At 35.7% G+C, this 20,464-nt stretch overlaps 1 protein-coding gene across 1 annotated transcript; it reads left to right on the forward strand.

Moving 5' to 3' along the window:
• The first annotated feature begins 1,920 nt into the window (after window positions 1–1,920).
• LOC140755120 (uncharacterized) lies at window positions 1,921–12,835 on the forward strand. Its single transcript, XM_073090322.1, has 2 exons — window positions 1,921–1,985; window positions 11,654–12,835. Exons 1-2 carry the CDS (start codon window positions 1,974–1,976, stop codon window positions 12,689–12,691), a joined length of 1,050 nt encoding a protein of 349 aa, XP_072946423.1. The 5' UTR covers window positions 1,921–1,973; the 3' UTR covers window positions 12,692–12,835.
• Window positions 12,836–20,464: the final 7,629 nt, after the last annotated feature.

Genomic DNA, 20,464 nt, shown 5'->3' on the forward strand with positions numbered 1-20,464 from the left:
ATCACCAACTTACGAGTACCTATTTCTCCGTTATAAACAGTGTCAAGTGTTCCTATATTCTCCTTTCATTGAAGGGTGTGGTAAGGGATATTTATACGAGGCATTCTAATTTAGCTCACATGCGTAACAGCGTATCTGCTAATCTTAGGTAAGACTTCACCTTTACTCACTTATCTCACACATTTTCTAGAAAAACCTTCTTCGTGATGGAATGTCCTAGATTGGATTTCTGGGCTTACAGATCGATGAAGTAGTAAGTAGTATTACTTACTTATTGTGACCGCCAACAATACGTTAAATTGGGTATCTACGAGTCATCCCCATACCACACACGTTCGGGAGTGAGTCAGGGGTCGATACTAGGGCCCTTGCTTTTCCTCCTGATGATAAATGACCTACCGGACGTTGTTGCGCACTCAAAGTGTCTTCTGTATGCGGATGATCTTAAACTGTACGCAGAGATACGATCGGAAGCTGATTGTTTGTTACTTCAGGAGGATGTTCGTGCGGTGCATGAGTGGAGCACAGTAAATAAAATGGAATTCAATCTTTCCAAATGTTATGTTATGACTTTTGGTCGAATGTTGCGTCCGATTATCTTTAATTATAAAATTGGCACCACTATCATGCCAAGAACCATATCGATGAAGGATCTGGGTGTAACATTCGATCAAAAATTGACATTCCATGAGCACATTGTGCTTATTGCAAAGGAATCTTTCCAACGGTTAGGTTTTGTTCTAAGAAACTCGCGTGAATTTAAATCTGATCAGGTAGCTCGTCTGTTATTTAATGCACTAGTACGCAGTAAATTGGAAGCCAGTTCTTGCGTTTGGAATCCTCACGAGTCTTTCTACGAGCTACTACTTGAGAAGGTTCAGAAAGCATTTCTAAGATACCTTTACACACGTAAGTTTGGATACTACCCATTCATGTACCCCACGGCATTCCTCCTGGGATGTCTTGGCTATAGCTCGCTTAAGACCAGAAGAGCGAACGATCAATTAATAACTGCATTCAAAATCTACAGAGGGATGATCGATGCTCCTGATTTACTAAGTGAGTTGGTTCAACTTTTCGCCCCAAACAATTACTGCCGGTGCCGTAAGCACGAATTACTTGTGGTTCCATTTAGCAGAACAGTTGGGCGCGCAAATTCACCGATACCTCGTATTCTCTCAGCTATCGGCGCTCTCCTAAAAGCTTTTCCTGACTTTGATATTTTTGCGGATTCATGGCAAAACGTGTTAAAAGTGTGTCTAAAGCACACTGACAAATAATATTGATTTTTTATTTTATTTTTTTTTTCTTCTATTTTGACATCGACAGTTATCATTTAATGTTCATCTTAAATTGTATTTTTTTTTTGTATTCTGTTTTTTTTTTCTTTTTTTTTTTTTAAATATAATTATTAGAATTTTGAATAATCATGGAAACAATGTAACATTTTATACTTAACTATTGTATTTTCATAACTTGTCTCTTATCATCATTGACATTATTTTTTTTTTATTTATTATTATTATTATTATTATTTTTTATTATTATTATAATCAACATCGACATTGTGAAATGATGTAATTTATTTTATCTGTCTATTGAAATTTATTATTTATAATGATTGTTAATAAGTGTAATTGGTGCATAACCGTTCTTCTTAACATTAAACAATAAATAAATAAATAAATAAATAAATAAATTACCTGAACTTTTTGGTTGTTTTTTTATTAATTAAAGCGTAGATATCGATACAAACTTTCAACTAAAAAAACACATAGGCCCGTATGCTGTTTACTTAGATTCGATACCATTCATACTTCGTAACACATTGAAATAATTATAAAAAAATAGTTCGATCACTACGTTCCTTTCTAGTCCGCAGTCACTTCCGGTTGCTATAAAAACTAAATGCATCAAGCATTAGCCATCATTGCACGGTTGGACGTTGTTGGGTGAACATCAAATACACCGACATGAAGATTTTTGTAAGTGTTTTTCATTAGTGTTGTGTTGTGGTCTGTGGAGTGAATGTGATAGTGTGGTTAGTGGTTGGGTATGTGACCTGTGGAAAACCGGGTTCGATCCCCGGTTAAGTAAAATCTAAATTTTGATTTTTCTGGGTCTGGGTGCTTGTGCTTGTGTGTGTTAGCATCTAGGTACATCCTAGGTGCTCCACTATAAATAACTAGAGTATGGGTTTATTTTTAAGGACTAAATGGCTGGAAGTCCATCTGCATTAAATTTGTAGTTTGACTGCAACGGCATTCATTTCGTTTATTAACAGTAGTCAACATTTGTCCCAAAATACATAATCATTCGTTCGAGTGAAAATTTAGTCGTTCACGAAGTCGTAATTATTTTTATGAACATACTAAAAATGCATGAACTATAACAGCAAAGGAAACAATCTTAAGAAAACCCACATCCCTAAGTTTGGCAAAGGTGTGTGAAGTCTAAAACTGCACTTGGCCAGCACGGAGAACTATGGCTTAAAACCTTAAAATCTTGCCGGGAGATCACATCCCACCGGTGGGACCGCAGGTCGAATTTAAAAACCATATTGATTATCAACGTCAAAAATAGACATGGTACAAAATATTCTTCGTACTTCAAATCTGTTTTGATATAATTTTGTTAATTTGTAACCGAAAACGAGATATTTATAGACCTCTATTTAGAAAATTATAGAGCCAATTACTCTGAACAAAGCGCTTCAAATTCCCCTTTGTTTTCATAATACGATTTAATATTTGGTTAATATAATATTATCTTTTAGTTTCTACTGGAAAATGAAGGTAGTAACTAAGTTTATTTAAATTTTGCGTACTGAAATAATTATATAAATGTATATAACAAATGTTTTCGAAAACAATTTATTTAGGAATATCATCGTCGTATTCTTATCAAAAAACCCTCTCGCTTGATACCCATATCATGGGGGTTAAAAATAACGGGTTCGCCATCTTAGGACGTCCGCCATATTGGATTTAAAATGACGTCACAATGTGTTTATGCATTGTCATCCAAGCCAAACGTGTGCAAGATATCAGCTCAATCGGTTGAGATTAAATTTTCATTGCAACATTTGATTTGCACATTCTAAGTAATAAGGCAAGTTAAATAAAAGCTTATTATTACAACTTTTACGTGTAGTTGCGTTTCTTAACGGTTTTTTCATTATAACATTGGCACATAGCCTCATATTTTGTGAGCAAGTCATTTGAAGGTGGTAGAACCCTTTGTGGTTCGACTCCGGCGGCACCACCGCCACACCTATTTCTACCTAATAACAGCAGTGTTAGGCGCTGCTGTGTTCCGGTTTGAAGGGTGTGGTAAGGGAGACAGACTTTTCCGAGGTCTACTATTTTTATGAAAATGAGGCTAAAAACGCTCATGTAACTTATAAGTAGCCACTATAACCTGTTAAATGTAATCAACGGTAAACAAAATAGAAGTCCTGAAGTCAACCACAGATGCGTCACTAATTCCTGAGGATTTACTTCAATTTTATGAATGAACGTATACATGTGGAAATCGTCAATCAATATAATAGTTCCGTCGAAAGAGTAGAGCAAAAATTTTTGAGTCAATTGAACGATTTCCATCGACTACTAAAAAACAGTGATGCGAGTATCGGTTCCGATCAAATTTATTTGAGTGCAAAGTCGATAGTGATTGGCGATTTGTTATCGATACATCGATTTAGTTTTTTGACAACTGTTGACGCACGAATTAACAAATCCAAATTGTTTTTTATCGTTAGTATTTGATCGATTGCTCTTCGATATATCGATTTGGATTTTTTGTGACAGACTGGTTTGACGTAAAAAATTGCATGCAAAGAAAAACATACAATTTTGCTATTACCATTTTCTGTCTCGCTTGGTTTAAAGAGACGGGTAATGTAAAATATTGATACACGCGTGTATATCATTAATGACATGACATAATTCTAAGCCATTAATTTATCATTGCTTTATTAATTTCATTTCATTCTATCAAAATTCATGTCATACATTTCAACATTATTCAATAATTTGATGTCATTAATTTGTTATTCATTTGTACTTTCATGTAGTCATTGATTGATTGAAATTGTCTTTTAAAACCCAATTTGTTATCTTAAATCATAACGGATTTCTCTCCGTCAAACATTTAATCTAGAATTAGATATTATAGCTTCGGAAATACTAAAAGTAGTTCATACACGAAGAGTTTAAAAATCTAGTCTTAATATAAATCTTGTTACAATTTCTAGACTAATCTCCGTGACTCTCTTTTAAATTGAATATACTTACATAAGCGCTGTCGAAGTGAATGTCAAATTACAAACAAATTGTTTATATTTACCTTATAAATTAAGTATCGTTATTATATAATCATTATATTTGCTGTACCACTAAACTAAGCATGCATTAATCTTCATTCTTAAATTATAGCTATTAGCCCGTTACTTTCTTTTGTACCGATGTCAAGCCCGTCACTATTTATAATTGGTCATAATTTTGTTAATTTTTGGGGAGATCTTCGTCAGATATGTCGCATAAATGTATCATTTTCCCCTTTTTGACATCAGAATACACATCAACGTCCTTATCGGGTAGAAAACTATTAGAAGTAAAGTTTTTGCCATAGTCAACACGATTATGTGTGCGTGTTATGTGTTATGTTATGTTATGTCTATCTTCTTGTCTTGTTGTCCAGTTATCGTGTCTTATTAATTATCAATTTGTTACATCCCAATCTTGATCTCTTTATTATTATGATTAGGCTGTCACATTGTTTTATACCGATGTCATGCCCGTCACTTTACTTTATGATGTACTTATAGTTCAAGCAATTTTGTGTGCTAGATGAAAGATGTTAGATATTGTCGGGTCATAGATTATTAGTGTTTATGTTGCTTTTACGAGTCGATTAAAGTTGAAGTTGGCCAATGCCAGTCCTAATATAATGCGTTATCAAATATAATATTTTAACATTTGATATCTCTTTAAAGTTAGAAGACTATTTATAACAATTTTGGTGATGTTTTTGAATTCCCGATATGATAATCAATATCACGAATTAATGTCACACCAGTCACGTCTGATTAAAAATATTTACCTTTTTTACATGATTGACATTTCGACATGAAATAAACATACTCGTTACATTAGTAATGACCAAATAGAGATCACATCAATTCAGGTATAGAAAAAAAAAATAGTTAACTTTTTTCCTTCATGACTCGTTCATTGAACTCAGATTTGACATTTTTGAAAGCTCATTACCTAGACTAGGAGTATTGTTCTATAAGTATTCTATATCATAATTATTTGTCTTATTTGCTGTTTTTGCTGTCGCTAGTAAGAAAACATTGTTGTTACAAATGTTTTCTTTCAAACAACTTTATACTTTATCCACTTCATTTTCACAGAAATCGCGTTCAAAAATGAAATATACTAAATATTATTCTCGCTAAAATTGCAAATGCAACGCGAAACGGGAATAATTCGTACGAAAATTTTACTTTCAAATTCATACTATGTAAATTGCAAATTTACTCACCTTTCTTAGAACTAAGATACTTAAAGATTTATCACGTAATTTAACATTTAAATTAAGTTAAAAAATACTTTGAAAATTTATTTACAAGCACCGCTACGGTTTTTTGAAGTTTGTCTCCCCAGGGATAAGTAAAAATGGTTGTAAGCCCTGAAACTTTTAAGGGCCTTTGTACACTGATTGCTTTAAGCCTTAAATGTTATTTAAATTTTATTTATTCAAAAATTCTTTTACCTAGTTTTTTAACATCAATAATTACCACCGTCTTGGAAAATATTTAATTTATTATCAGGAACGGTGCAAAAGATGTGTATATGCATAATTCCATTGTTTAATGTACTAATGTTTAAAGAATACATATAAATTGATCTCGTTAGTTAAGTGCCGTTTAGATTGATTTGGAGGCCGCTACTTAAATTTTATCGCATATCAAGACCTGATTGATATAGTTGGGGGACTGTCGTTCAAGCTTATTAGGCCTTATGGGTAGTTTGAAAGCATCTGAAATGTTTTGGCTCCTAACAAACTAGAATATGCCTCAGGTGTGGTCACCACGAAACAATAAAAGTATTAAATAAACAATTTGATAAATTAGAAAATTTATTACTTAAAGACTTTGTCAATAATATAAATTAAGTGTACACAATCCTAACCAGCGTTGGTGAACCAAAACGTTACAGCCAACTTCGGTAGTTAGAAAAGGAATAAGATCTTTTATTTTGTGGCTGCAGAGTTGAAATTTCGTTGTTTTGTTTGAAGCCAATGTGTTTTACTTTGAACAGAAATTCAGGGAAATTTGCGCTTAGGAACCTCGAAAAATAGTGGCGGAAAATTTGTTTCTTTTTAAGCCAGTCTTTGAGTTTCCGCGGACAGACGTTTAAAATTATGTGCATATAAATTCTTTATGTGTGTACTCAAATAGAAAATTGTTGTGTTGGTTTATTTGTAATAGCTTACCAAGTATTTTTATCTGATACTTTTGTTGTTTACTGATTAATATCGACTAAAAGTGTCAGGTTACCCGGTAAAAAATAAAAAAAAATGTTCACATGGACGTAAAAATATTCTGACATGTTTAAGAACTTTTAGTTTACAAAAAGAAGAAATCTTTGTTTTCACGAAGATTATGATCATGTTTTGCAAGCGTTTTTTAAATTTCCAAATTTATTTATTTTAAAATAAATATTATTTTAAAAAGCATACTTAATACATATTTCAGTTATAAAATATATGGATATATCTACTCGTGATGTATTAAATGATAACTCAATTTAATTATTTTTCAAAAATGCATTTATCGATATTTTGCCGCAACATCACTTTATATTTAGGTACGGCTGTTAATTTGAGAATTTATTTCCGAGCCCCTTTCGCCCAATAAACCCAAACTGAGATTGTTTGCAGTGCCATAACCAATTTGATTTACAATTCCACTACTACTATACTATATGTATACTTGTAATATCATTTTAGTTACAGCCGCATTTGGATGTTGGATGTGGATTATAGGATTAACTCTTTACATTTCCAAAAAAGACCCATACTCAGTGCTGGGATAATAAAAGGTTGATTATGATTTATAAAGTACATTTTTTAGGGTAGAAGTTTCGAAAGTAAAAAACATTTAATCAAAAGGATTTCGATAACTATTTTTGCATATAACGAGTATCCTAATATTTTCCATAATTTTTTTCCAAGGTATAAATATAACAATGGGACAATTTGTACCTTGAAAAAAGTAGAAGATCCGGATTTATCCGGATATATAAATATGAATTTAGATTTGTCTCGTGTCTTGTCGTGTCGTGTAGTGAAGATCAATGGATACCTGGATCTAGGTGATAATTTATCTTTACAACACAGGATTTTCTAGTGTGGGTAGTGTAGAAAGCTTTAATATTTCTAGTAGTGAGAGTATTAATTATTGTTAAGGTTACGTTTCATAAGCAATCAATTTATAACGGAATCAATTAAATCTAACATATAAATATTTATGACGAGGAAATAGATAAATTGATTGGACTTCAATTCCTTATTCTTAAACTTGGTTATGAAATGAGTAATAAAATTTTATCGAAGTATTTCGTTATTAAAAAATATCGATAATTTTTCGACACTATAAGTTAGGGCCAACTTTTTGTTTTGCTTAAAATATTACTTTATTGATAACATTATGCTTTAATAAACGAAGATTAAATAGAAGAAGTTTCTAATTGTTTTAATGCTATTTCAAGAATGTGATAATGCAGAATCACATAAGGTGTTCCAATTGGTTTATAGAAGTAATATAATTTTTTGTCTGTCTGATTGTGTTTGTTCTGGCTAATGTTCGAAACGGCAGAACCCATTTGCACGGAACTTTCATTGGCGTTTAGCTCGTGTTATAAATGGTAAATAGACTACTGTAATTTAGAAAAATAATTAGGAATCCGTGTAAAAAAATGTCTAGAATTAAACGCGGGTGAATCGGCGAAGAACTTGTAAAAATACCAACATAAGGCATTAAAACCAAGCCCTATATGATAGCAACGTAATTTAGACTCATCTGTTACCGATTAAAGTACATTTTCGTTCTTAAGACGGTATCGTATGCAATTTGTGGAACTTCGCCCAGTAGAAAGGAAGTAAAAGGAACATTCACTTCAATACAACCACTTCCTTGTTACGTTACGTGCAGCTTTTTGTAGCTAATGACTCTGTCACTGGCTCAAAGGCTACCGTTTTAAGATTAACGCCTTTCTCTACTATATACCTGTATATGGTATAGAAGCTTGTTAAAGAAAGAAGATTTTTTCATACAATCGGAAATTTTCGGTACTTTAAAAAGAGATCTTTTTATTAGACGAAAGTAGCAAATGTGGTCCACCTCATGGTGTAGTCGTCGCCAAACTGCTAGTCCGCTCTGAAGTTGCGCCATACAATTTGCTATGGCGACGCGATTCATTTCTATATTCAGAGCAGGACTAGCAGTTTTACGCGGGCTGTACATATTTACTGCCTATGAAAATCTTTATCCAACCAACTCAACAGAAGTTCTATCTGAAGCCGATCACGGATGCATTACCACTCTTGAGGACTAGGATCGTCGCTTCATAAGTCGGTCAGACGGAGCCATAATTCTTTGAAAAATACAACAAAAAGTCCTTTTGACGACCCGCGTGGCGGAGCGGTCACCATACTGGTCTGACGCGCAAAGGGTCCCGGTTTCGATCCCCGGCCAGACAGATATCTAAATGATGAATTTAGATTTCCGTTTCAGGGTCTGGGTGTTTGTGTATTTGTCTATGGGTGTGTCCATGGCACCCACGACACAGGGAATCCTAGTGTGGGGCTGTGAGTGTAGAAAGCGTTAAAGCGTTATCCAAACGTAGTGCATTGGTGAATCTAGTTTTGTACATACGTATGACTTACCATTAGTTACGCATGCTTGTCTAACTGGTTTAATTTATTCAAGAAAATACATTTCGCACGGTTCATACAGTTCATCCTCATTTATTAACTCAACTGTATATCTTACTAAAGATACTCAATGCGTATATATTTTTAACTAAAATGGAATGTCTTAAGTATCTACTAAACTAAAACAGCTTTGCAATAACTAATTCTTGACTGGTTGGTTGAATTTCTTTTTATCTGTCACTGCGGGGCACTGGTCTCCTCTCATAGAAGGATTAGGCCATAGTCCACCTCGCTGGCCAAGTGCGTATTAGTGGATTTCACATACCTTTGAAATTTTTTTTTCTCTAAGGTATGCAGGTTTCCTCACGATGTTTCCTTCCCGGTTTAAACAAGTGGTAATTAATTTCTAATACGCACATATTTGAAAAATCAGAGGCCTGGGATTTGAACCTCGGACCCCTCGATCAAGAGGCCGAGTTTCCTAACCACTAGGCTATCACTGCTTTGACGTTTAGTCCATGATACATCCGGGAATGACCCTCCGAAGCAGTGGTATGAAACTTTGCCACTAATTCAACTTTTGTCACGAACGTAAAACACGTTGAAATAATTGCAAAACTCTATCGGGGAACAAGATTACGCGGTGTTACATAAATTATGTCATTGTAAAAGTTCAATGGCATTGCAGAGGCCAACAGACCGTAAATGAACTGAGTAACACTTGTTTTTTATTGCTGGTTTGTTTGTTTGTTGAAATTCGATTCGCCTTATCGATGGAATTTCAAACGAATTTTTGTCAGATTTATGAAACTTTGGAAATTATAGTCAATGGCTACGTTCTAGTATTTAATAGTATTACTAGTATTTAATAGCATGATGTTTTTTGTTTATTCTTGATGTACGTTTATTTGCGTTTGTACTTTGTATTGTTTACATTCAAAACTTTCTTTTAAGGATATCACAGTTCAAACATTTCGTAAAAGATTTATTTACTTACTTATTGGTACATAAAATCATGCTTCAATACCTGGCTGAAATAAACTAACATTCACCACAAAATTCGACTCAAGATCAGTCAGAAAAGTGGATAAACTCACGGACAAAAGATTCGACATCATTTACATAAATAATTTTTAGTTTTTCGGTAGCTGACTCAGACCCGTTTTTCTGAACATTATTCTAATATAATCTGTCCATTTTTTGTCCAAACGATTGGCGCAAAAAGTGATTGTGATTTAAAGAGGTCACTCGGAAGCGTTTTGTAATGCGGAGAAAAAACGTGTTATGGAATCAGCGATGGAGAGGAAGAATTATGTCATTGGGTCACTGGATGCGATGTTTTTAATGCCAATGTTGGACAAATATTTGCTCAAATATGTTAATCGGATTTATTGGCAGATTTTGTTGGTTGATAAACTGAATTACATAATTATTAAATTTTCATAACCAGTGGAAGACATTTCAGAGTTTCATTTTGGGAGTGAAGCACAAATTCAAAGTCCGCGATTTTAATTCGATGTGCTTATTAAAATAACAATGATGGTGAAATACTCGTATTAAGTTAGGTGAATATTTGACAAACATTTGCGCCAATATGAAACCAATATAAAATTTGCTAGGTCATTGATCTGGTTATTACTTTTAAGTTACTTAAGATGTATGCCCGGAAGTCTATTTGTCCATGCAACAAAAAAACCAAAACAACAGATATTTGTTCAAAATTAATACAAAAAATAAAAGAATGCTTGAACAATATTAAGTACTTTCAAATTTTTGTTATAAAAAATCCGTCGAAGAGTAGTTGTAGTGAATGTCCAAGTGAAAGGTTGTGTCAGACTCGTCTCTTTTGTACAAAACATGTCTCGTTGGGAACGACGAGTGGTCGTTTTGATATAGCATAATTTGTTTGCGGTTTAGTCTGCGGTCAGGTTAATGAGATTGCGGGCGCTACGTTCGTAATATTAGGTTAATTTTAATACATTTCTCAGGAGGATTATTTTTACTTTATACAAATAAATAGGAAGTATGCACGGCACTTGTAATATTAAAAAAAAAAATAAAATTATTTGTCTATCTCTTTGTTGCGGCCAATATCCGAAACGGGCGGACCAATTTTGACGGGATTGGCTGATTATATAAGCAGTAACTTAGGTTACTTTTATTTAAGAAAAATAATTAAGGTATCACGCATTTTTTGTGGTAGGACAACATGTTCTCCGGTCTATTAATAATATAAACATAACAGGCTAATTAAATCGTAACTTAAAAAAGTTAAAAAAGATAAAAATGTTCCTCACAAACAATATATTACGCGCGAATATTTTAGCATCAGTTTTTGCCTAAAAAACACACAAATCGTTACATATCGTTGCGTAGAATAATTGGCAATTAAAATACAACGATAGGTGCTAGTGAGTGATGGGTCCCTTGCTAGCGAAAAACTAGGTTAATTAAAAATATAGCGTGAATATTTTACAAGAACACCCAATGAACGGAATAAAGACTAGAGTATTACTATAGAAACGAAAAACCCCACTGATTTAACATATGAAGTATGTCACTCCCATAATTTAGAGGAATCCAACGACACCTCAAATGTTAAAATCCGTCAAGCCGTTTAAGCTGCAGGGAATGCCAAAGAATGAGACACAAACATACGTATCCTCGAAAAACATAATCTTTAATTTTATTTTCTTTCTTGTTCCAGGTTTGTTTTTTGGCGCTGGCTGTGGCCACAAGCAAAGCTGGGTTCCAAGCTGGATTTGGCAATGGCGGTCATGGTGGCGGTAATGGTGGCGGCTTCCACGGCATAGAAGCTGGATCGGGAGGTCACGACTTCGGAGGTCATGACTTTGGAGGACAAGGGGGTCAAGACTACACTTTAGCCCTCGCACAAGCATCCAACCATGGTTTCCAGGGCATCCAAGGTCACGGTCAACAACAAGCCTTTGATTTAGGGCAACATGACTTAGGCGGCCATGGTGGTGGCTTTGGAGGTGGATTTGGGGGCGGATTTGGAGGTGGTCACGGCGGCGGCCATGGTGGTTTCAACGGTGGCCAAGATTTCGGAGACTCATACCTTCAAGCAGCCCATGAATTAGGCACCCATGCGGAATTGGATGGAGGTGAAGGTGGTCATGACTTAGGTGGTCAATCGTTCGAAGGCCAAGGTGGTCACGGCGCTTCTTTTGAGGGATACGGAGGTGGCCAAGAAGGAGGACATGGTGGCAACGAAGGACACAATGAAGAGTTGCAAGTTTTGGAGAAACATGGCGATTTTGGCGGACAGGACGAAGGTGGTCACGGACACGGGCAAGGTTTCGTCCTTCAAGACGGCGGTCACGATTTCGGTGACCAACACAATTTTGGTCACGCCGAAGCTTTCCCCGTTGGAGAACACACTGATATCGAGAGCCCAGTGGAAGTACCCCTCTACAAACATGTCACTGTACCCATCCACAAGCCGTTGCAAGTGAACGTGCCCAAACCTATTTTGATCGGTATCCCCCAACCTTACCCAGTCAAGGTTCCAGTACATAAGCCCGTTGCCGTGCCAGTCGAGACCGAAATCTCCATCCCAGTTGAGAAAGTTGTACCTTACCCAGTCGTGAAGCACGTTCCTTACCCCGTGGAGAAGCATGTTCCGATAAAAGTGGAGAAGACCATCACCGTCCACGTACCCCAGCCATACCCAGTGAAGATCCCAGTATACAAAACCATCCATCATCATAAAGGTCATCACTAAAGACCTGTTGCTTGTGTGTGTGTGTGCCGTGCCTTGTAAATATTGTTGATTAATTTTAAGTCATTTTCAACGGTTCTAAATGTTGTAGTTGATTTATTTATTGTTTGTTGATTTGTTTGTTAAATATACGCGTGTTACCTGTTACTTTGCTTTTTGTTTCGTAGCTAACTTGAAATAGCACCCATATCAATATAGCAATCATCAGTAATCATCTCGTCATCAAGCAATTACTCTCCCGTTGCTGGGCACGTCGTGGTTCACCCCGTTGCCTAAGTGTGGTAATCAACACATACCATTGAGAACTTATTTAAGAAGTTTTAGTTGTGTAGGTCTCCTCGGAACGTTCTCCTTCGCTTAAAGTTAACTTAGATGAAAATTATTTTTTTAATAATTATTAACGTTGTTAATACCTTCTCCAGGAGGATCCAACGTATCCGCTTCTGACTTTCAAAGTATTTGCGTAGAAGTTATAACTTGGGGTAAAAGGAAACTTCGCGAGGAAACCTGCATGCTTGAGAGTTTTGAAAGAGTTCTTAAGAGTGTGTCAACAAGTCAAGTCAACAAATCCGCACTTAGCCACCGAAAATATCCTATAAACAATGAAATTACAATTTTGGAGGTCAGAACCTTGAGAGAATCGTACAAAACAAAGAGAAAAGAATGTTTCCTAATGACCCTGGTCTCAGATACTCAATTACACGGCAAATATAGATTAATGACATATCCATTACATCAAAGACGTAGATAGAAGTAATTATTCTTAATTTGGAAGTTGATGAGGAATTAGGAGTAAGAATAAATTGCAGAAAAATATCTTTAAGGATATGTTTTTATTTTATTTTTGCGACAAATATGAAAAGTATTTTTATGCTTCGTTTTAGGGACCCGTAAAGAAATTTCAGAACAAAAATAATTGCTGTGGAACAAAATTCTCAGTCATTTCTTTATCACTAAGCACCAAACCTCTTATCACTACGTGGAATCACCTATGATAGTACTTAAGTTTAAGTCTTAAGGTGGTAGAGTCCTTTGTGGCTCGGCATCTATTTTGACTAATAACAGCAGTGTTAAGCGCTACTGTGTTCTGGTTTAAAGAGTGTGATAAGGGAGACTTATATGTCTTAGGCGTTCTAGCATAGTCCTCGACTCTTTCTCCATCCTTAGGGGTAGCATCTGTGGCCGACCTCAGGTAGGAATCTAATCTTAGCTGAAGGTTGATTACAGATATCCATGGGTAGCAGTAGCTACCTAACATCAGGTGGACTGCGTGCTCGTTTGCTACTCCTATTTAATAATATGAAAAGGTGGCTAATGTTGCCAAATGTAATAACATCTGAGATAACTCACAATCCTTTCAATATAGCTGCAACATGCTCCAAAAATATGGGCGTAAAAGGCTGTCGAGGACATATTTCTTCTGAGTAAAGTAATGTACACGGCACTACGTAAAAACGACCTCTCGCTCTTATATTGCATTAAAGAAAAAGACAAAGGCTACTGTGGCTAATCTTATTCTTTCTCATTTACTTTTGTTAACTTCGTCTCGGTATTTTTAGAACTTAGAAGCTCCCCAAACATTATTAGGCACTAGATGGCAAATTCGTGTCTACTTTTAACGTAAACAACTTTCGATGTAGGCACAGCTAAACAAGTAATTGAATATATACGGAACTGTATTTTGTTCTGCACTGCGTCGACTTGGTTTGAATTATAATGGGAGAGCCTTAATGTTAGCGCTTAAATTAATTTAGATTTTGAAATTTATATAGAAAGTGTAGGGTAATTTAATAAATGAGAAATATATAATTTTTAAATATTTTTCCAATATTTCAAAGTTATATTGAGAAAATTTCATTTCCAATTGCCGTTAATAAATAATATTTATTTACCTACAAAATATTAACCCTACATTATTCTTCATACTAAAAATGAACTGCGTGGTATCTTTTTGACATTTAAAAGTGCTTACTTTATTGGTTACCATAGCTTGATTTGAAATTGAATTCTTAAAAGTAAAGCTCGAATAAAATTATAATAAAATCTTTTATAGCGTTTTAAGTTGTATACATATAAGTTGTTTTCAGCGGTCCGGTCCAAAATATTCCCCCGTGTGTTTCATAAAGGTAATTATGAGTGTAAACGTCAGGGTCCACAGTGACCCACAGTCCCTTAAGTCGAGTCGTCAATTAAACTTGTTCTGATGTACTTTCCCTAGCTGTAACTTGATGTAACTGAAGTAGTTACACTAAACAGTTATATCTAATTTACTGTTTAGTTTACGGTATGAATTTCTACCTAGGTTTGAAGTTCCGAGGGAGTGAAATAGTATTCTAAATAGTTTTGAAGGCTGGCCCGAGATTGAACAGTAAACATTCGCGGGGAAACGTGGAATTATATAAAAATACTAGCTGACCCGGCAAACGTTGTGTTGCCATATAAATAAAAAAATGTTAAGGGTGAACAACCCTTATCACTTAGGGGTATAATAAATAGTAGTCCATTCTCAGACTTACTGAATATGCATATAAAATTGGGTGAAAATCGGTAAAGCCGTTTCGGAGGATTACGGTAACTAACATTGTGACACGATAATTTTATATAAAAATATATACTATTTGTAATTTGATTTCAATTCTCTTAATATCCCACCGCTTGGGTCTTTTCTCTCAAGGCTGTCTCTACACTGTTTTTGTTAAACCGTCCAAAATCTTTTTGACAAGACTTAACGATAACACTAACCATAATCGACAGCTTAATGTCGCGATGACTATGATTATGAAGGTGGTAGAACTCTTTGTTGTTAGAATCCGGCGGCACTACAGCAACACCTATTTCTACCTAATAATACCAGTGTTAACCGCTGTGTTCTGGTTTGAAGGGTGTGGTTAAGGAGACATACTTTTCCGAGGCGTTCCAGTTTAGTCCTCAGGAGTAGCGACGCATCTGTGGTCGACCTCAGATAAGAATGTAATCCTATCTGGGGTTGATTACAGATGTCCATGGGCAGCAGGCCACTTCAGTAGCCATCAGGTGGACTGCATACTCGTCTGCTACTCCTATACTATAAAAAAGTACTATGGCAAAAACCCCCAATTAGGGGTGACCCATGTCCAACAGTGGAGTTCTAAAGGCTGATAGGGGAATATAATGTGACATACATAAATATTTCTTATTAAACACTAAAACATTGTTGTCCAGTCAAATATAAGCGTATTTATAAAAGACTTATCCTTACTTAATATTATAAATCCGAAAGTAACTCTGTCTGTCTGTCTGGTTGTCTCTTCTTCACGCCTAAACCACTGAACCGATTTTAATGAAATTTTGTACAAAGATAGTCTGAGACCCGAGAAAGGACATAGGACAGTTTTTATCCCGGAAATCCCACGGGAACTAGGGATGGCGATCTAAGATCGATTAATCGGAGAATCGATCTTTTGGACCCAAAACATTGATTATTTTAATCGATATTAGTAAGGATTGAATCGTAAACTATGCATTTGATCAAGTGATGATCTTTAGCAAAGTTAAAGGTACGAATTTTTAGTTTTATGTATGTTAGTACGTTATATTATTTTCTTTTAAACGCGGGCGAAGCCGCCATCTGGCCTATACGTAATTATATGTCATTGTCATTTCAACCGACGCACATTTTATTTGTAAGGCTAGTTTGCTCCGGCCACTCGGAGAGTTATGAAGACATTTTCATACGGAACTGCTACTTTATGTAACGAGGTTTCGTTAGGGAGAGGTTACAACGGACTTGCGTCAAATTACTTTTCACTGTTTAACGAAATTGACGTAACGAACGTCAAATAACTTTTTATAAAACTGAGGTGGCGTGCGCGAAATAACTTTTTATGTATGTATGTGTCTTTGAAGGTGGTAAAACCCTTTGCGGTTCGACTTCGGCAGTACCACCGCTACATACATCTATTTCTGTATCATAGCAGGAGTGTTAATCGCTGCTGTGTTCTGGTTTGAAAGGTGTGGTATGGGTGGTATTTTTCCGAGGCGTTCCAGCTTAGTCCTAAGGGGTAGCGGCGCATCTGTGGCCGATCTCAGGTAGGAATATCTAATCCTATGTCCACGGGCGGCAGTAGCCAATTACCATCAGGTGGACTGCATGCTCGTCTGCTACTAATATATTATAAAAAAACGTTATGGTGGCGAACGTTAAATAATAATAGGATTATATACATTAAAATATTCAAAACAATAAAAGTACTAATTAAACGAGAAGAAATGAGTAAATTATACACTAATAGAACTTATTTACAAAATGTACATACAAAAAAGAAATAGCTTTTTTCAAAATTGAGGTCAACAATAACCAGGTTACAATTTTTAACTTCAAATCGGATCATTTGCCTGGAATTTTACTTATTAATATTACCGCAAGGCAGAAATAATAGAGTTAATACATAATACAGTATAGGTAATATGTAGTTGTACCGCCTTTCTCTTATCGTAATTTAATATTTCCTTTTTTGTAATTTGAGACCGAAAATTATCAAAATAAAAATTCAATTCAATTGACTTTCACTTCGCATTATTAATTCTCAATCAATCAAAATTCTTGCTTATTTTGTTAAATCATTTGTTTCTTTATTTTGTTCTGAACAAAAAGTAAGTTGATAAATATTTTATTTCACATTATTATTCCGTCGTGTGTCCGCAGCTTAAACAGAAATTACAAGAGTAAACTACACTGAAGAGGATATTCTTTATGGTCTCCGCATGTGTCGCTATAATTTGAGTCTTTCAGAGTTTAGGCGTCCTACACACGGCATTGTTAGTGCCCTAGGAACGTGAGAATAATATAAGTATTATGTAAATAATATTACGGACATTAAATGTTTGTGGTATAAAGGACTGGTGATAAAATTAGTAACTTGTTTGTATGAATTCTCATATAAGTATTAATGGTGCGGGTGTGAGAAAAAATAATAAAATACAAATGAGTATGTAAAGTAGTGATATCGTAGTCGAAACGTCAATCAGGAGGTTCCAGGGTCGAATCACTGGCACGTATTAGAAATTAATAAACACTTAGGTACTAATATAATGAAAACATCGTGACAAAATCTACATACCTTAGAATTAAAAAAAAAAATCTCAAACATTTTACCTTTTAAATTCCGTGGATTATGGCCAAAACCTCTCTCACTCTGAGAGGAGACCCGTGCCCAGCAGTGGAACATTATTGAGTTGACGACGACTAAATAAAATAGTTTCGATATAACTGTGGGAAGCCTAACGTATACTTACAGATATATTTTACTACTATGTAGACTTGTAACAATTTGTTGAGATATGGTTAAGTTTTGATGTTTGTAGAACTCTTTGTGGTTGGAATGCGAAGGCTCTACGACCACACATATATCTGAAATATATACACAAATGTTAATTGGCTGTTTTTAGGTTTGTTTAATGTCGTACTTCCGAGAGTAGAATAGGACTACGGTATCTCCTGCCTGACGTAAGAGGCGACTAAAAGGGGGCTTCCGGAGTCACGGGTGGCAAGAGTGGGAGCTCGAACCGCCCGTCAGCGACCCCGGGAAGGAAGGCTGTATGTGTGGTCCCATACCGTCGTACGCACCAGACGGTTGCAGTTGAATTTTATTAAAACTAAGTTGTTTTTATTATATTTCGTGAGAAAATGAAACCGAGCTTACTCGTAATAAAGATAATCGCATAATATTTATTCCTTTGTTTTTGTTTAAAGCTGAATCATAATCGACTATTAAAAGTTAGGCTAGATTTTATTAAGCCCAGGCTTTTTGTTTACACTATAAATTACACTGTTTTCAATATAAGCCCAAGTTTGTTCTCTAATCGTGTTTGCTAGGTCTGATATATTGGTGCGTGGAATTGATAACTAATTTGCAAAAGTTTTTTACACATCATACCGATACCTTAATTCGCAAATCAGACAACTCCACTTTTTTTCAAAATGTTTTTTTTATTTATTTTGATATCGTTCAACGCCATTTACTATCAAAATAAATAAAAAAAAACAATGTGAGCCGTCACGGGACGCCTGGCAGATGTGAAACATCGACATTATTTTGTAAAAGTAATATGCAGAAAAGAACATATTGTGATAGGAACTAAATATGTCATAATGATAAAATAAAATATTACGATTTTATTACACCGTACACACTACTGCATATAGACTGTATATATATACCATCGTATAGCGTGCACGGCATGCGTCGCCACGCCAGAAATCGGTTTTACGTGCGGCTATAGATGTTTCACATCAAAAATCATTTTGACAAAAAGTGGAGTTGGCTGATTTGCGAATTAAGGTATCGATATAGGAGTAGCAGACGAGCGTGCAGTCCACCTGATGGTAAGTGGCTAATGCCATGGACTTCTGTAATCAACCCCACATAAAATTAGATTCCTACCTGAAGTCGGCACAGATACGCCGCTTACCCCTGAGGACTAAGTTGGAATGTCTCCAATAAGTTGGAATGCCTTATCGTCAAATATGAATGCAGTAGCACAGAACTAAATATTGGTTTTAGTAATAGAAATAGCAGTGATAGCCTAGGTTAAGAAATTCGGCCTCTCGATCGAGGGGTCCGAGGTTCAAATCCTAAGCCTCGCACCTCTGAGTTTTCAAAGTTATGTGCGTATTAGAAATTAATTATCACTTGCTAAACCTGCATACCTGAGAGATTTATAAAAAAATCTCAAAGGTATGTGAAGTCTACCAATACGCACTTCTACTAATCCTTCTCATTATGAGAGGAGACCCATGGCCAGCAGTGGGACGGTAGTAGGTTGATGATGATGATGATGATGATGACTAGAAATAGGCGGCGGTGGTGCCTGCAATAAAACCACCCGGTGGCCATCCGCGGCGCTGCGTCGAGGACTCCAGGATCTCCAGGGAATACAACCGGAGTCTACAGACTACGGTGCCTACAGAGTCGAACCACAAAGAGTTCTACCATCTTCAAGACTTGGTAACGTCCGTCATTAAAAATCAGTCTATCCAATGCTTTCCCTACTAAAGATCGACATTTTTTTTATAATATAGGAGTAGCAGACGAGCATGCAGTCCACCTCATGGCAAGTGGCTACTGCCGCCCATGGACATCTGTAACCAACCCCAGATAGGATTAGATATTCCTACCTGAGGTCGGCCACAGATGCGCCGCTACGCCTGAGGACTAAGCTGGAACGCCTCGGAAAAGTCTGTCTCCCTTACCCACACCCTTCAAAACGGAACACAGCAGCGCCTAACACTGCTGTTATTAGGTAGAAATAAGTGTGGTGGTGCCGCCGGTTTCGAACCACACAGAGTCCTACCATCTTCAAGACTTAGTAACGTCCGTCATTAAAATTCAGTCTATCCAATGCTTTCCCTACTAAAGATCGACATTTAACAATTTCTTCATACTAGACATCAAATTTCGTTCTTTGGTAAATGAAAATAGTATAGATTGCTTATTAATAACTGACCTAAGTCCATTCAATCCACCTGGAGGCAAGTCACTGCCGTTATACTACGGAAGTTACATACCTCGTATCAACAAATTAAATCCACAAACTTGTTTGTACAGAAATTTCCTGTATAAATCTAATCTAATGCACCGTTCGGAAAATAAACAGAAGTTTGCGCCGTAAATGTGTCCAGACGGTTGAAAGCTTTGATATATTGTTGCTTGGCAACATCCGTTTTGTTGCTTAATGGGTTATATTGCTTCAAGGGATTGTATTGAAGGTGGTAGAACTCTTTGTGGTTCGACTCCT

This window comes from Epargyreus clarus, unplaced genomic scaffold (assembly GCF_041222505.1).
Source record: "Epargyreus clarus isolate Ecla_fem2 unplaced genomic scaffold, WU_Ecla_fem_2.2 ptg000032l, whole genome shotgun sequence".
NCBI lineage: Eukaryota > Metazoa > Arthropoda > Insecta > Lepidoptera > Hesperiidae > Epargyreus > Epargyreus clarus.